The sequence below is a fragment of the Ruditapes philippinarum genome, unplaced genomic scaffold (genome assembly GCF_026571515.1).
Source record: "Ruditapes philippinarum isolate M1 unplaced genomic scaffold, ASM2657151v2 ctg3742_1_1_1_1, whole genome shotgun sequence".
Classification (NCBI taxonomy): domain Eukaryota; kingdom Metazoa; phylum Mollusca; class Bivalvia; order Venerida; family Veneridae; genus Ruditapes; species Ruditapes philippinarum.
In genome coordinates, this window is record NW_026860983.1 from 67,253 (window position 1) to 83,625 (window position 16,373).

The window sequence follows — 16,373 nt, forward strand, 5'->3', positions numbered from 1 at the left end:
ATTATAATTATTTTGTGAACAAAAACAATCGTTACAAATTCTTGTTTCATGACAGAAAATGCTATTGTCCAATCTAAAACATATACATGTATAATTATACATGTAGTCACAACTATAAGGTCATAGATCACACCGTCCCAACAAAATACAGATATGATTTTCCAGTAGCATGTGTTTAGTAACAGGTCATCTTCAGGCAGACAAATCTTAGAGTATTTTTATAGACTTTTTAAAGCTACATGCCTTTGGATGAGCAAAAATATTTCAAGAAAATCAAACATGAGAAAAATGTACCAAGACTTTAAGAAAAGTAAAAAATTCCAAGATTCAAGTAATAATTTACATGTTATGTGAATAATGACTGATTTGCAGTATTTATCGCCATATTTCTAATGCGTGACTAACGTAGTAAGGGCTATATTTTGCATATTTTGACCTCTTTGGTAATTTGCATTGAATATTAACGCAATTTGAAATGTGTAAATTACTTTCTTTGTTTACTTCATAATATTTAATTTACTTTTAAACGAAAATAAGCGTGCATTCTTTTGTGTTTGTATAATAATGCAACAAATTTAAAAGTTGATATTTCCTTGCAACACTTCCACCATAACACTATTATTTGTTAGTCAAAACTAAAGGAAAAGTGATAGAATGTCTGTTTTGTCCAAGTTTGATGAGATCCGATATGTACGATAAGGTAGTCTTACTGTAATGATTTCCCGCAAAAAAATTCTAACATCGGCAGATGTCGTAGCAAATCAGTTATTTCCGGAACGTTATTTTTTTCAAAAACTTTATTTTGATACGATTATTTACTGTCACTCATCCTTTATTGCAATATACTTAATTCCGGTTATAAACTAGTAAAAAAACTGAATACCGGAGATTGTGAAAAATAACGTTAAAGAGTTATTATGGAAGCACAAATTAGTGACCATTTAACTCCTAGCAATATCAACTAAGTATTTTATAGCCAAAAATAAGAATTTTGAGCCATAATAGGTCACTCAGCCGCAATGAGCACCTAAACATACAGTCACCTTGGACAATAACGAAAGAGGTAATCCTGATAAAGGCTGTTGATGCCAAACAAAGGGCGTCAATAAGAACTAGGGGCTCCCCAACCTAAGAACTTTTCCTCATCGTCCCTGCCAACTCTGTAGGGTCGAACCCCTCGTCATCAGCAACTGGTTCACCTAAATATGAAATACAAATTGTGAAGTCAATAGGTTGTCCTTCATAGAATACCCAATGACAAAAAGAGAAAAGATTTCAATTAATATGTATACTAGATCCAAATGTATCCTGTCGGCGGAGCTTTTTTTCAAATATTCCGCCTCACAACGACGTGCACGTACGAGACAAAAAAAGTGCTAGAATAAAAAAGAAATATCATTTTTGCGAATCATTGAGACGTTGTTTTCTACACGCTCGTTCGTTATCGTAAAGATGTATGTTGTTATTATGTCAACACAGGGGCTTATAAGCCGTATATGAGCCTGTCTTTATCACATTTAACAATTTTTCACTTTCTTTGATTCATTCTATAATCTTATTAGGAATTAATCGAGTATTTTTCAAGCTCGTATTCTGTATAATCTATACGGAAGAGTCTAGCATGAGATGCGATGATCAATTTTTGCGTAGACTTCACTCGATAAACTTGATTACAATGCTTTATCAGTTTAATTACCCTACAATTTTGTGCGGAATTCTTGAATTATGTATGTTGTTTTAAGAAAACGTTACTCCTAATGATTTCCCAGGAGACTAACGGAAATAAAAGACTTAAACATGAACACTGACTCTGCCCATTGTCGTAGAAAATCATCGTCGTTTTATCTTAACTGTATTTTAACTCGAGATGTTAAAAGACTGAGGAAAATGGATTTTTATGTCTTGGGGTTTAAGTCACACCGACACTGCCGTCGTTATATGGCGACTTTCCAGCTTTTTGAACCTGCGTTTTTAGTCACGAGCGGGAACCTGCGTTTTGAGTCACGAGCGGGCACCTGCGTTTTGAGTCACGAGCGGGAGTTTGGTAAGCTAGTTGGACAGTTTTCTCAAATTCAAGAAATGTATGGCCCAAAACAAATCGCGTTAGAAAATCAGGCCAAAGTTGAAGTCAGTGTATATTTATATGAATTCATCACCGGCTGCATAAAGAAATCCTTCAATATACAGATCATGACTCACTAGTTTTATATGTTTATTTCTGTTAGATATTTTCTTAATGTTTGAAGAGCTCAATACGTCCCTGTACTTCATACATCTTAAACTATTCAGGTTTCACAAAAGAGGGGAAAATTAAATTTTCAATCTATTTGAATGATGTACACTAAAGGAAATAAAGGGCAATACAAAATTATTTATATCAATTACTTTACATTAAAAATAATGTCTTTATATTGGATTTTGACTCAAAAGGTGTTAAATTTATTTACTTAATATATTTTCTAAGGGCTTTTATAACAAACATTAAAAATGGCCATCAATTTTATATAGAACAACTGTGTGATTTCTTTTTTCAACCGTTATAATTAAGCATACTATTATATAGAACTTATACTAGCTTAAACAAGCTTTTTGACCTAGCCTCGCAAATTGTCGGATTCTACATGTGAGAAAGGGAAGACGGACAAAACCCCACCAGTTAAAACCCCACCACTCAAAATTTTATAGAGTGGACAAAACCCCACCACTAAATTTTATAGAGTGGACAAAACCCCACCACTAAATTTCACAGAGTGGACAAAACCCCACCACTTCTTGGGCAAGATATGATGAATTATAATATATATAATATACACATTTTTTTTTTACATTTTATTTTTTAATTTCAATATAACATTTGTGAAATATAAGAATGAACAATTCTATTAACAATGCATGTACATCTTGCATGTGCAATATGCAAAAAAGGTGTTACAAACTGTTCACAAAAAAACTTAATCCTAATCCCTGAAGAACAAAACAGATTATTTACTGATGTTTTGATTGCAAAAAGGTGTTACAAACTGTAACTCCTTATTGATGAGTTGTTCACACATTATTTTGAGTTTCTGCTGATGCACAATTGTTTGTTTTTTAACATGTTTACAAGAAAGTTTTGTCCACTCTATAAAACTGAAGTGGTGGGGTTTTGTCCACTCTGTAAAATTTAGTGGTGGGGTTTTATCCACTCTATGAAATGTAGTGGTGGGGTTTTGTCCACTCTGTAAAATTTTGAGTGATTGGGTTTTAACTGGTGGGGTTTTGTCCTACATTCGTGAGAAAGCTATCCGGCTTGCTTACGGAACGTCGGCGGTTATACTCAGGTGCCTGTTTGTGCCCGAAATAATGTAGAGAAAGGCAACTGAGGTCTTCCTCCACCAGTTAAGCTGGAAAAGTCGCCAGATGACCTATACTGTGTTGGCGCGACGTATAACCCAACAAACAAAACAACAGACAAGCTTTTGATTTCGGCGGCTTACAGTCTAGCCATACTCTCTCTCACTCTCCCGAGATGAACAAAGCGGAAATAAGATTTACTTGTACAATACTTGTAGTCATCTAGGTTCTATGTAGTACAAGACCCGGATATTGGATAAATGCGCCGGTCTCGAGTTTGCAAGTTCGAGTCTCGTTTTGCAACACGGTCTTACATGATCTTACATCACGCATGCCAGGCGCCTCCACTCGTATGTAAAATAATATATAGAGAAGAAGTTGTCAGAAAATCACGTTGATATTGCAGTAGAACCGTGCAGCATTGGCCACGTGCACCTGTAATAGAATGTGGTATATTGGTATTATTATAATACAAGTATTATCTCACTTTTGTTAAAGACAATGTTTATAGTGAGTTGGGTCCTTATATGCATGGTGTGCTTTATCTAACTTCACACATATAATTTAATGTAACAATTGTGATAACCGGTCAAGACCTTACAATAACAAACAGGTGGTCATACCGGGCTGTTATATACAGGACACGTATCAACATTATCAAATTATATATTATAATTATTGTTTACACATTTCTTTGATTTCATTAATAGGTGATAATTAAATAAGATTGACAGACCCCGAGTTTACGAGTTCGAGTGGTGTTGATACGAATTAGCCATGTGTTGACGTTGTTGAAATTATATGAGCATGGATCCTGATCAGACTGCGCGGATGCGCAGGCTGGTCTGGATCCATGCTGGTCGCAATCCCACTATGTTGGTTTTGTCGTGACGCGGCTCATATAATTTTTATATGTATTTACTTCTTAAATAATGAAACTGACGTTAATTATACATGTAAATAAAAGCACGATTAAATCGTCTGTCGTAATGGTGTAAAAAAAACAGTCAGGAAAATTACACCATCTTTGCCCTAAGATTTAAAACTTTTCTCAGTAGAAGTGTGTGTCACCTCGCTTCACAAATACAAGTTGCCTTACCCAATGTCCAATGTCCAAAACCACGTGAAACGCGTACCTTATGTTAGGAGAAAATTGTCACAACTTTGTAACTATAAATATATAAATAACTTTTTCCACCATCTTTTTTTGTATTATTTACCACTGGTAGATACAATTGATGACAGACTAGTGCTATGGTAGTGTTGGCATGTTTTATTTATGACGTCATTCAAAATGGCGAACCTGGTTTTATTGTTGTATGACACTTAATTGATCAAACTAGTCGGAAATAAAATAATGCACATTTAAAATGTAACACTGTGCAGATTTTCAAATAAACAAATCTATTTTCTTATGGAATTAATTTATAACAATATAAATGGCAATGAAAACTGAGCCAAACGGTGCACACGAAATTATGACCACTATTAGTCGACTAGTGTGCCATTGGTGCTATTTGCTCACCTCTGACGCCATTTTACATTACATTACATTGCCAATGACACAAACATGATCAAATTCGATCAGAGAAAATTGTCAAGCAGGTGCAAAACAATGGTACTAGTGGTATTTTAGTATTGGTACCACCCACCGGGAATAATCTTACCCCCCCCCCATGTGTGGTTGGTGCCGAAGGACACTTTACTATCTTACCAATTGTAACAACTCGGCAATCTCCATCAAGTTCTTGAAGTCGCCCGAGGTGTTCCGATTGCTATCTTACGTTTACAGACTTGTCGTTCGCTGATTTGATTCTGGAAGAAAACAACAATTTTTTCACCATTCTGCATGGAGACAAATCAAGACATTGATGTAATGCATGTATCTATATATATGCACATCAGCAGACTATCCCACTGAAATAAACGTCATCGTGTAACCATCTTGGAAAAGGAAGAGCTAAATCCTCGTGACAGGTATGGGGAATGCGAAGTTACACACACTACTGTGACGGACTTTAATACAGCTTGGTAAGATAAAAAACGTCTAAGATGGTCTATTCCGGGCAAAACCTGACCAAAAAAAGTCTGTAGAAGTCTCTGAAGATATCAACCTTTGCATACATTAGATATATGTGTGACTTAGATAATATGTCAAATCAAAGAACCGGAGAAAAGCTGGTAGAACTGGTCTGGGGGCTTTGGTAATGTCATGACCGAGGGCTACGTGAATTCTTCTCTAAAGATATATAAAGAAAGATTAATATCTCTAAATCTCATTGCTGTTGTTTTTTAATCCTCAAGATGAGAGAAGCCGTGAGACAATAAATGCAGACATTAAAGACACACGTTATATGTCACGTGTACTTTAACGCGTATTGATATCATTACAGACCGAGCGTTGTGTTTTGTCATTAAAAATAATCTACGCCATCGTTTACTTGGGACGTCACATATGGTAGAAAATTCTCACTTATAGATAAATATGTAGAAACGTAATTATTTACCCACAGCTATAATATTGAGGGACCTATTTTTTCTGGCGTAGACTAATCTATCTGGATGTAAAGAGGTGTTTGACGTCACGAAAGATCCCCCCCCCTCCCCCTTTCCCCTCTACATTAACTTGAAGGCAATCACTGCCCATTGCGGGAAAGGGCTTTTTATTTAGACTTTGTTTATGTCTACCTTAATGTCATTTTTCACTAGAAATACAAATTGATATTTATATAATTTCTTGAACGTTTTGAATTAATTATGGTACTCTGAAAGTTTAAAAAAATACATGTATTAAAAATATATGAAAGTAATGAAATTTTACCAAACATCTTTTTAGAATTACATAAAGTTTTAGCAGCAGTCTAAATACGGAAAACTGCCATAGAGTAATGAAGAATGCCGAGGAAAGCCGAAAAGAGCGCAAAATACCGAAATCTATCGGAACATAACGTTTTTAATGCCGAAAATACAGTAAAGTAACGAAGAACCGAGGAAAAAAATAACAAAGCGGCTTAATTTGCTCATAAATTACAGAAATTAAACACATCATTACGTTTTTAAATGCGATGTTTACCTACATTGCATAATTACTGCGTTTACTAGTATATTTTTGCTATTCCGTATGTCGTCAGATGTTCTAGTTTACTTTGAAGAAAAATAATTACACAAGCGAAAAGTCTGAGCAATTGTTGTTTAATTTACTTTCTCCAAATCGTGCCATTTGTCTTCTGTAACCTTCTCAAGACTCGGGGCTGTCTGTCTGTTATTGAACGTCAGGCGCCCTTACTAAGGTAAGAACCGTATGTATCAACTTTATTCTAGTGTTGCGCAGTAAAATTCCGACTAATCTTATTAGGACGTCTTTTCGGTTAACAATTACATTATTTCAGCGTGCATTCCGTGTTAGGAATTCATCTATAATTCACAGACTCCGAAATGAAATTTTCTTTTTACCGCGTTTTCATACAGTGAGGCTATGAATAATTTATTGACGAACGTCCGTGCTGATATCGTTATAGTCTATGTTAAAAGTTGTATGTTAGATAATTTATTCTTTCAGTTGTTTGAACTTAAGTTAAACAAAATAAAACCTTCATCACGATCCGAACATCAGTTTTATTGATAAACAGAAAGAAAACAGTAAGATTTCCTTGCTGAATATTTCATGTAATTCTTTATAATGCCTCTATGACGTGAGATAAGAATCAAAGACGATCAGACATTGACATAAACTTTGAGCAAAGTAACAGATTTATTTCCATGCCACTTGAATATTTACGCTCACTTCTGATTTAACATATGGGTGAATTTAATTTTTTGTTCCTCACTCACCGAAAATATGTCAATATTATTTTTTTTAGAATCAGATAAAACACAGAGGCTCTTAAAGATAATAAGTTATTTTGTTTTTTTTTTCACTTTCACGTTTTTAAGAAATTTATCGTCAGGTTTTCGAGCTTTCTGCTTTCTTAACACTTCAACATCTGTCTTGTGTCGTGTATATATAAAGACCAATTAAGTCTAATTTCCACAATCAATTGTTATATAATTATCGACGCTCTGTCAAGAAAGTCATCTTTGTTTATATAAAAGAGTGCGGCAAGCTTTGATGATAACTTTGTTAAATTTTGAATGTATTTAGCCATACGTATGATTAAATTAGTGTAAATAATTAATGAAAATAAAAGCTATGATTTAGCAACGGTATGACACCTCGTGGTTTAAATTAATAACATGAAAGCTATTGAATTATCTCCCTTCCGATGACGGCGGTTACAACATTATTAAAGATCCTTTAACACATTTTTTTATGGTTTTATATCATAAATATGATACTCATATTAAGATTTATCTATTTTGTAAGTTCGAAAAAGCATAATTTATAAAGATATTACCGAAATGGATTCTGCGCCATTCTCTAATTATCTAAAATGCGCTATATATTCTTACTTTTCTAGTATTTTTTTTATGAAAATATAAAAGTCGAGGTAACGTGGAATGGTGACGAACTTGTTGTTTATTCATTAAAATAGTATTTTTTTCTCTTGGAATGAAATATATTTTTTTATTCATTTCATTTAAAATTATATACATGTATACGAAAAGTATATGACCAAAAAAAGAGAAAAATTTCGTTGGTATGATGGTATGATTAGATCTTATTGTATGTGATAAAATATCCCATTCATTTATTTATTGACAGAATAGCGTATAGAAGAATTAATCACCGTAGGTATAAACATTTCATTTCACATTGAAGACTACCCCGGTGCACAAAACAGTTAACAAAATGCTCCATTCAACTAACATTGTGTATGTGGCTCTTACATTTATCTCATTGTCCACCATTGTGTTATACGAAATGTAGGGCCAATAAATTTCAATGAAATTCAATTGTCGATAATAAATAGTCTCTCTTTTTATAAACATCTTTTTTTCGCATCTCATTTTTTTTCTTTGATACCCGCTTTATTTATTCTTTCAAATATATTTTTTGTATTGAACGTATGATAAAAAGAACTTGTCACGACACGTTTGCTATATTTCCATGGGTAAAAGTTTTTTTCAACAAATGAAGGCTAGATTAAAGTGATGATGTGTGAATTCGTGTTTTATATTATAACCAAACGACATCTTTTAAAAAAATGTATTTTAATATTTTCTTCATTTTACCAATTATCAATTTGTTTCTATTTAATTCTTAATTGGCCAAAATGCAGTGTATCAGTGAATGTTATGTCATTTCCGGTTCTCGTGCATGGAACAGTGAATTTTATGTCATTTCCGGTTGCTGTTCAGGCTATAGTGAGTTTTATGTCATTTCCGGTTCCTTTGCAGGAAATACAATCTCCAACGCAGTGATCTCCCCTTAATCAGTACATAGATCTCTGCCACCAGACACATTTTTAACAATATTTTGGAGTAGTCGACATTTCTAAATATTGTGTCATTCTTTGTTGTTGCTGATGTTTTTGCTGTTGTTGTTTTATTCCATAATGTTGTCAAAACATGTATTGTTTCTAATTTTACCAACTATATGTATACTTTGAGGACAAATGAAGAGTCATGGCCATTAGATTAACCCTTACAATAAAGTTGTTGTAAAGTGCAGTATTGCATATCCTGAATAATGTTCAGAATGTTCAAAATAAAATAAGGTAGTTTAATTGTATTTAAATGTGTCATCAAAAATCTAATACTAGTATCGGTAGTACTATCTATACTTAAGTTAAACAAAGTTAAAATGTCTCGAATTTACATAATATACGTTAATGATGTGGTTGGCATGTAAAAACTCGTGCTTGATATTATAATAAATACATAAACATAAAATAAGTGTAAAAAGATTTAATTAAGTATGTAATGATGTTCATCATCTCAACCTAATCATGTGACCAATCTTTCACCCTCCCTCCCACGTCATGTGACCTTACTCATTATAATTCATTATAAACATTCAATATATAGAAATTTATACATCTTATGGAGATATTATATATTCTAAAATGCTCCAAACTACCAATCGCAACTTTTCGGCCCTTTCCGACAGTCTCCGGATGAGGTTATTATGAATAATAGTCGAGTTGTTTCTACTGCCAAACTACTGGTGGGTTTGGGTGCCAAGGGAGACAACTTTGTTAGTTATGTGAAAGGTTATACCATCGGATATTACAACATTGCCAAATGAAACATTGGTATTTTAATATCATACCAAGATTGTCAACGACATTTAACTTTATTCGATATGTCACCATCAACCCTGCATTTCTTATATAAAAAGAATTTTCTAATAAAATTTAAATCAGTTTTAATCGGAATTATCTCCTCTTTTTTCATTAAAAAAAAGCAGAATATGCACTGCAAGCATGTTGTCAAATATTCGGGTGGATCGGCATTAAAGAGAGATAACAAAAAATATGTGTCAGTTTTCGAACACTTACGAAACACTATGTTTGCTATACTATAATTAAATTTGTGTAAAACATATCTTAATTAGATTTATTTTAGAAGTTTTTTTTCTGTTTGTTTTAATATTGATTTAATACCTGTTGATCATTATTTCAGTTGTCTTTTAGTGGACTGTACCTAACAAGTGTTTCTCCACTAATATCTTCCAACTTCTTCTAACACATAGTTTAAGTTTAACGACAAATTATCAAAAAGATAATTGCCGTTTACTAAACTGTCATGAAAACAACTTAAGCACGAGGTCACAAGAGCTTTGACTTCGTACCAATTTGCCGTCAATTCCAATTTATATTTTCCGTTTTTTAGACCGGAGAAACTCGTATATTTATTTGTCCGGCCTTTTACATGAGGTACGTCAAACGTAAAAGATAGATATATACATTGAACACGATGATTTAAACTACCGTTAGAAGGCGACAAAGAAAAGTGTAAAACAGTTTTTATTGCTTTCAAACTTGACGTTCCGCATTATTGAATATTTTATTTAGTTTTCCCCCATTTACTTTACACATAAAACGGTAAATATATACACTACAGTCATTCAAATTCACTCGATCAAAAACAGATATAAAAGAAATTTTAGTGTAGATGATGATTTTTTTATGTAACGGTAGCCGTAAGCTCTCTTTTATACCAAAAACCCACAATAATCCGTTAAATTCTAAAGATTTAAATTTAATTCTGTACTGCACTATATAAATATTGACCTGTTGTATTTAAGTTAGAGTATTTCGTTATTAAGCCGTAGAGGAAAAGCGGTTTTTGTATAGGACGCGAACTTTTCTTTTCTATATCACATACAAGAACACATACGGTAAATTAAAAAAATAACGCTACTTTGGAAAAATAGACTGGAATACATATGGGAGGAGCAATCGAGCGTGAGAACCAATCAGATTTCGTGATTCATTAATTCATGGCATATGTCAATGGGGGAAAATGGACTAATTTGAATAACATAACGAAAGAATCGAGAGAGTTTCGGTATTATCGAAAAAGCTTACAGTGAACCACTTGGAAAATATTCACTATCTCTGTAAAGCATGGGACTTAAAGGAACTTTGTGACTTAGTGTTTTCCTTTTCTGAAACAACCCAACGTCTTTCAATCACACGCGCACGCACGCACGAACGGAAATATATACACTTCTGTATTATTCGTTTATTAAACAGCACGTGTATTTTACGACACTTTGGATATATTTATTCATATTTTACTTAAGATATGATATAATATTTTATCTGGGACGTCTATGAAGTAGTATCGATAAAGTTATAAGGTTTTTGTTGAAATATTTGAATATTTTTCCCATTCCACCGAGATAAACAAAGCTTTGAAATCAATTAAGTGAAATAAACATTGATCGGTGTCAGAAGGCTCTGTGGTTCTGACGAATAAAAATAAGACATTTCGACAGCTGAAATAGACATCGTTTTGTGTATATTTCATATACATGTACATCGTTGAATTCAGTGTATAAATACGAAAAGAAAAAGAAGCAAAAAAAACTAGAAATTTTCCGAGCAGTGTGCACTTGATCTTGGGATGGTTCGTGAAGATTAATTTTTATCAAAAGCGTATCAGATAAGTTTATACATATACACAAGGAGAGTTGATTGAAGATACTATACTATAGTGAACGATAAAGTTTTACCAAAAGGATGTTAAAATAGTGATTACCCGATATTTTTGAGGATACATTTTTGAAGAAGAACTGTATAAGATCATAGCGATCTGTGATTGTTTTAACTCCATCATTTCTTTGATAAGATAGCTTCAATTTCTAGGAAATTTTCTATTGCATGCAAGGATCGCATTCTATCAGATCGATTTTCCCTGTACGTTTATAAAGTGTGTAATTTGGAAAAGAAGAAGAGACGAAATAGTCGAGGTTTTTTTTATATTTATAAAAAAAAAAAAAACCTTTCTTGTATATTACACGAGATAAAAATTTTCGATGAATACTTCGGAACAGTACACCATCGACCCAATCATGTATAACGGCGATATTAAATCGCCGCCAGCCAGCAGCGAAGGTTCGAGTCTCAACAGTGAGACCACGATTGCCCTTAGCCAGAGCATGGATTCCGTGAACACCACACCTGAGGATGAGGTAAGCAAATATGACAGATAAATGCTTTTATTCCTCCAAATTTGAAGAGTACAATGTTTATAATAAATAATGACGTATATACAAAATAAATCTACTAAAAAAAGGTCAAAGACCTGTGTAATGTGTATGTTATATATTACGTTATTAATACGTTGTACGTTATTGATACGTTATTACGTTACTACATGAGGTGTGTGTTTAACCCATTGAAGTAGAGGCGTTACTTTATTTTTAATTTACATTGTCATCGAACCTTACTTCATTTACACATTGTGGCTTTCTTTCTTTTTACTATTTTATGTTGTACATTGTCAAAGCACGTCAGATTATTTTTGAGCTATGCTTTTATATTGGTCAGTAACTATACCAAAGAGCTTTGAACATTACATCGGGACAGTACTACACATTCGTTTCTATACTATGTTTTGTGTTTTTGGGAGAGTTAAGACGAAAAAGGGAAATTATATATCATATAAATGACAAAAACTGGTTTAAATAATGCACAAATTCATCCCCTGATTTTAAAACCCAACATCAATTTAAAATCATAACAAGTCAAAATAGATATGTGTGGTTAACCAGATTATTATACATGTATATATAGTATACATGAGACTGTTGTAGAATTTACAAATCGGTCGTAATGGTTGTGTTTAGATATTTCAAGTTCATAAAAATGATAAATTGATTTCTATAGCGCTCAATCGACATTCATAATCTAGTGAGTGTTATCTGCCGTATTTAGTTAAACATTTAAAGCTGTACTTCACAGAGTATGATATCCAAATTGTCATTATAAATACCCAGATTTACCTTATATAACTATACATGCGGAGAAATTAAACACCGTCTTCTTATATATAATACCGACATGAAAATGGTATGAAATAGGCATAAAGTGTTAATTAAAGAATTAATTTATACAAATTGATATCGGTCTATTTGGTCATGTATGTAATAAGAGTGACTTTTTAAACAAGTATAATACGTTTGTAAATTGATACTTTAAGTTAAAGGTGAGAATGTCTATAAGCTAGACAATTCAATAAGTTTAAAAAATGGGGGGAAGAAATGAAAATTTTAAGCAGTCAACATAATATTGTATGCAAATTGCGGTGGTTTTAAGGTACAGAAATAAAAGGAATGAAATTATCACAATAAAAAATGTACCAGTGGTAAAAGTTGGTGTTTAATATTGATGGTGAATGCTGTTTTAATGAGACATTGTTTAAAAACCATTTTGTATGAAAGTGGAAAATGATTGATCTATTCAACCCATTGACAGATGTATATATATATATATATAAAACACGTGCGTAAAATCGTATATATATACATGTATATATACACACACACAGAACGTTTAATTTCCATATTAAACGTGCTGGGGGTGTTATAAACTTTTAACTTGTTAAAACACTTTAAATATAAAAAAAAATGAAAATCAATATTAATGTCTACAAGAATGGGCCAATATTTAGTCGATATTACAAATTCTTCAGGAGGGGGTAAAATATTGAATATCTCTTCAATAATGCTCGCCGTGCTCCGTTTTTTTTTCTTTCTTTATGAAAAGTAAAATTGACATGAACATTGTGTTTTTTTGTGTTTTATTTAGAGATTATTGACTCGAGATTTTATCTCGTAATACTCCGCTATATATTAAAATATAGTTTGTAACGTAGCGAGAAGAAATTCCCCCTCCTCCCCCCCCCCCAAAAAAAAAAGGGTCTGTGCTGTATTTATAAATTGGTTATATAAACATTTCTGGCAGGTTATATAATCGTGATGGTCGTGTTTAAATTGTTACTTGCAATATAATCCTCGTCCATCAACTCAGGTTATATAACCTTACATTTGTCTATTCGAATCCATATAACATGTCGAAACCAATATAACCTTTCAAAACCCATATAACCTGTCAAAACCCATATAACCAGTCAAAACCACTATAGCCTGTCAAAAAATCTTCCAAAGTAATTACATATACTATAAAATTATCTTAACTGTTAAATAAATGTTTTAATTACATGGAATAATTTGCGATATGAATAATTCGCTACAGTTCTCATCTCTCGTCTGTTAATTACCTATATTTACATTAAATGCAAGGATTTGAATTTATTGTCATTAAAATCGCTAAGCGTGCTATTTAAATGCTGTCAAATTGTGCATGTTTTATGTCAATAAATCTACATACTTAGGACTTTAAAAGAATAATATGTTAAATGTTTTTTGTTTCATACATCACATAATTATGATAGTTGAAGAACTATAGCCATATCCCCTGGAAGAAAACTCTTTAAAATATGCGTCACTTTATGTATGTCGAACAAAAAGTAGAACACGTTTGTTTAAAAGCAAGACCCACTCCCTTTTAAAAAAAATCTTCAATTATTGATAGGGCCCTTATTAATAAATATCATGAAGTTGACTTGGAAAAACTGGACCATTTATTCTGTGTGTATAGGGCTCCGTTTTCAAGGGTGATAGCACGTCATTCTTCGTCATTTTCCGTATATATATAAAGATATGTTATAGAATAATTTTGCTGACACTGAAAAGATTCTTCGTTGCTAAAAGCGTTTTCATCGTTGTTCATTGTCACAGCGACGCTTATTCCTTTTCGTGATACACGAAAAATATCGAAATTGGCCGAGTTTTAACGAAGCAGATATTTTATCGGAATACCCAATATTAAAATATTTCTTGTACGGAATTTAGTTATTTATTTGATTTAACCTTGAAATAAGAAAACAATTTACCCTACAAAATACCAAAAACATTGTTTTTACATTAAAATGTCTGTACTGTATAGTAAATCATGAAAATTAAGGCCATTGTATTATACTTGTATATTTATTAAGATTTCAATTGATCTAATTGGTTAGATTTTTATCGACAATATGATAAAAGTTTGGTGCAATTTTCTTTCAATTACAAACCTTTTGTTGGGAAACCATTACTAAAATTTAGAGGAATAATTTTCCTCTAAACTTACGCGAGTTTTTGCGACTCTACACTTGTTACTTTAACCCCGGGTCCACGTTTTTCTTCATTGAAACGTGATAATGGTTGTAGCACTGATTCAATAAAAGCGGTATAATTGAACTGTCCCACATATGGTGTTCGTATTGTGAATACTGAAATTATTTGACTAGAAGCAATTTTTTAACATAATGCCAATTTGCACCTTTTTTTAAAAAAATTGAAAATATTTTCATCGGTTGAATTAGTTCAGAAGTTACGTTATAAATTATTTGAAAACTGACCGAAAAAAACTGGAAAAGAAAAAATCTAGGATTAAGGTGATTTATAAACGATTTCTCTGTCAGTGTTAAAGGCCTATGAATATCAGACATGAGTGCTATCCTTTACGGACAGTTTGAGAGAGAAATCAGAAAATATGTCATTTTATCTGTACTGTATGACTTTGTTTTTGTAGGCTTCAACTCCTCCAGTCCGATTCACTTGTTCTAATATAAGACTAGCTGTATTCGTAAACCGACAGACCACTCGAGTGTTTTTAATTGTTGCTTCCTTTATAGATATTTAGTGAACGCATGTTGCATGTTGCGTTCGCAAGTTCGAGTCTCACACATTGCACGTGCATTTCCATGACTACATACATGACGTGATTATACATGACATCATTTGTTCTTTAATCATTAATTTATTTTACATACAAGAAACTTTGCACGAAGAAGTTTGCAACATAGCAAATTTGGTTCTTAAGTGAGCTAAGATGCAATAAGGGCCATTTCTTGTATTTTATAAAGGTCTCAAGTAGTGCGGCCATTCCACTGTTTATTAACTTGGTTTAATTCACTTTTGAAAAAAAACATGCACTCTTTTGTCTTCCATAATTTCACGAACGCTTCTGAAGCTCTTTGTTTACCTGGTTTTTATTAATTTACCGGATAAAAGACATGAAAATAAATATTTATGGTATGTACTTGGATATACTGATAAGCCATATTCTGGCTGGGCGAATTATTGAATGTGTTAATGATATTGTTTGATTGAAGAACGTGTAGTAAGGAACGAACAAAATGTGGCCAGCTGACAGAACCTATCAGTAAATGCCTGATTATAGAATTCTAGCGAATGAGTACAATTATACTATTGTCAGAACCCCCCCCCCCCCCTCTCTCCCCCCCACCCACTCCCCCACTTAACTTTTTCTGATAGTATTGTGTTCCAAAAAGTAGTTCGTAGTTCGGATCCCTTTTTATGTCTCAATTGCCGACAAGTTAACTTTTAAATGTAACATATACCTGGAATTTCAAAAGCATTTTGGTTCAGTTAAGTTCAAATCCTATATACCTGAAACTCACCAGAGTTGTTGAGATACAAAATCTTGATAAAGATGTAATAACAATAAACATATGATAGAAAACTTGATAAAAAAATCAGATGTTCCAAGAATACATATAATGATGGTATCTTTCCGGGATGA

At 32.6% G+C, this 16,373-nt stretch overlaps 1 protein-coding gene across 9 annotated transcripts in view; it reads left to right on the plus strand.

The window, feature by feature from the left end:
- Positions 1 to 10,356: 10,356 nt before the first annotated feature.
- LOC132714124 (protein couch potato-like) overlaps positions 10,357 to 16,373 on the plus strand; it is a 98,901-nt gene continuing 92,884 nt past the window's right edge. For all 9 annotated transcript variants that reach the window (XM_060696876.1, XM_060696891.1, XM_060696878.1 and 6 more), the window contains exon 1: positions 10,357 to 11,914. In XM_060696876.1, the coding sequence (XP_060552859.1) occupies positions 11,759 to 11,914 (156 nt within the window). In that variant the 5' untranslated portion in view covers positions 10,357 to 11,758. The remainder of the gene's footprint in view (positions 11,915 to 16,373) is intronic.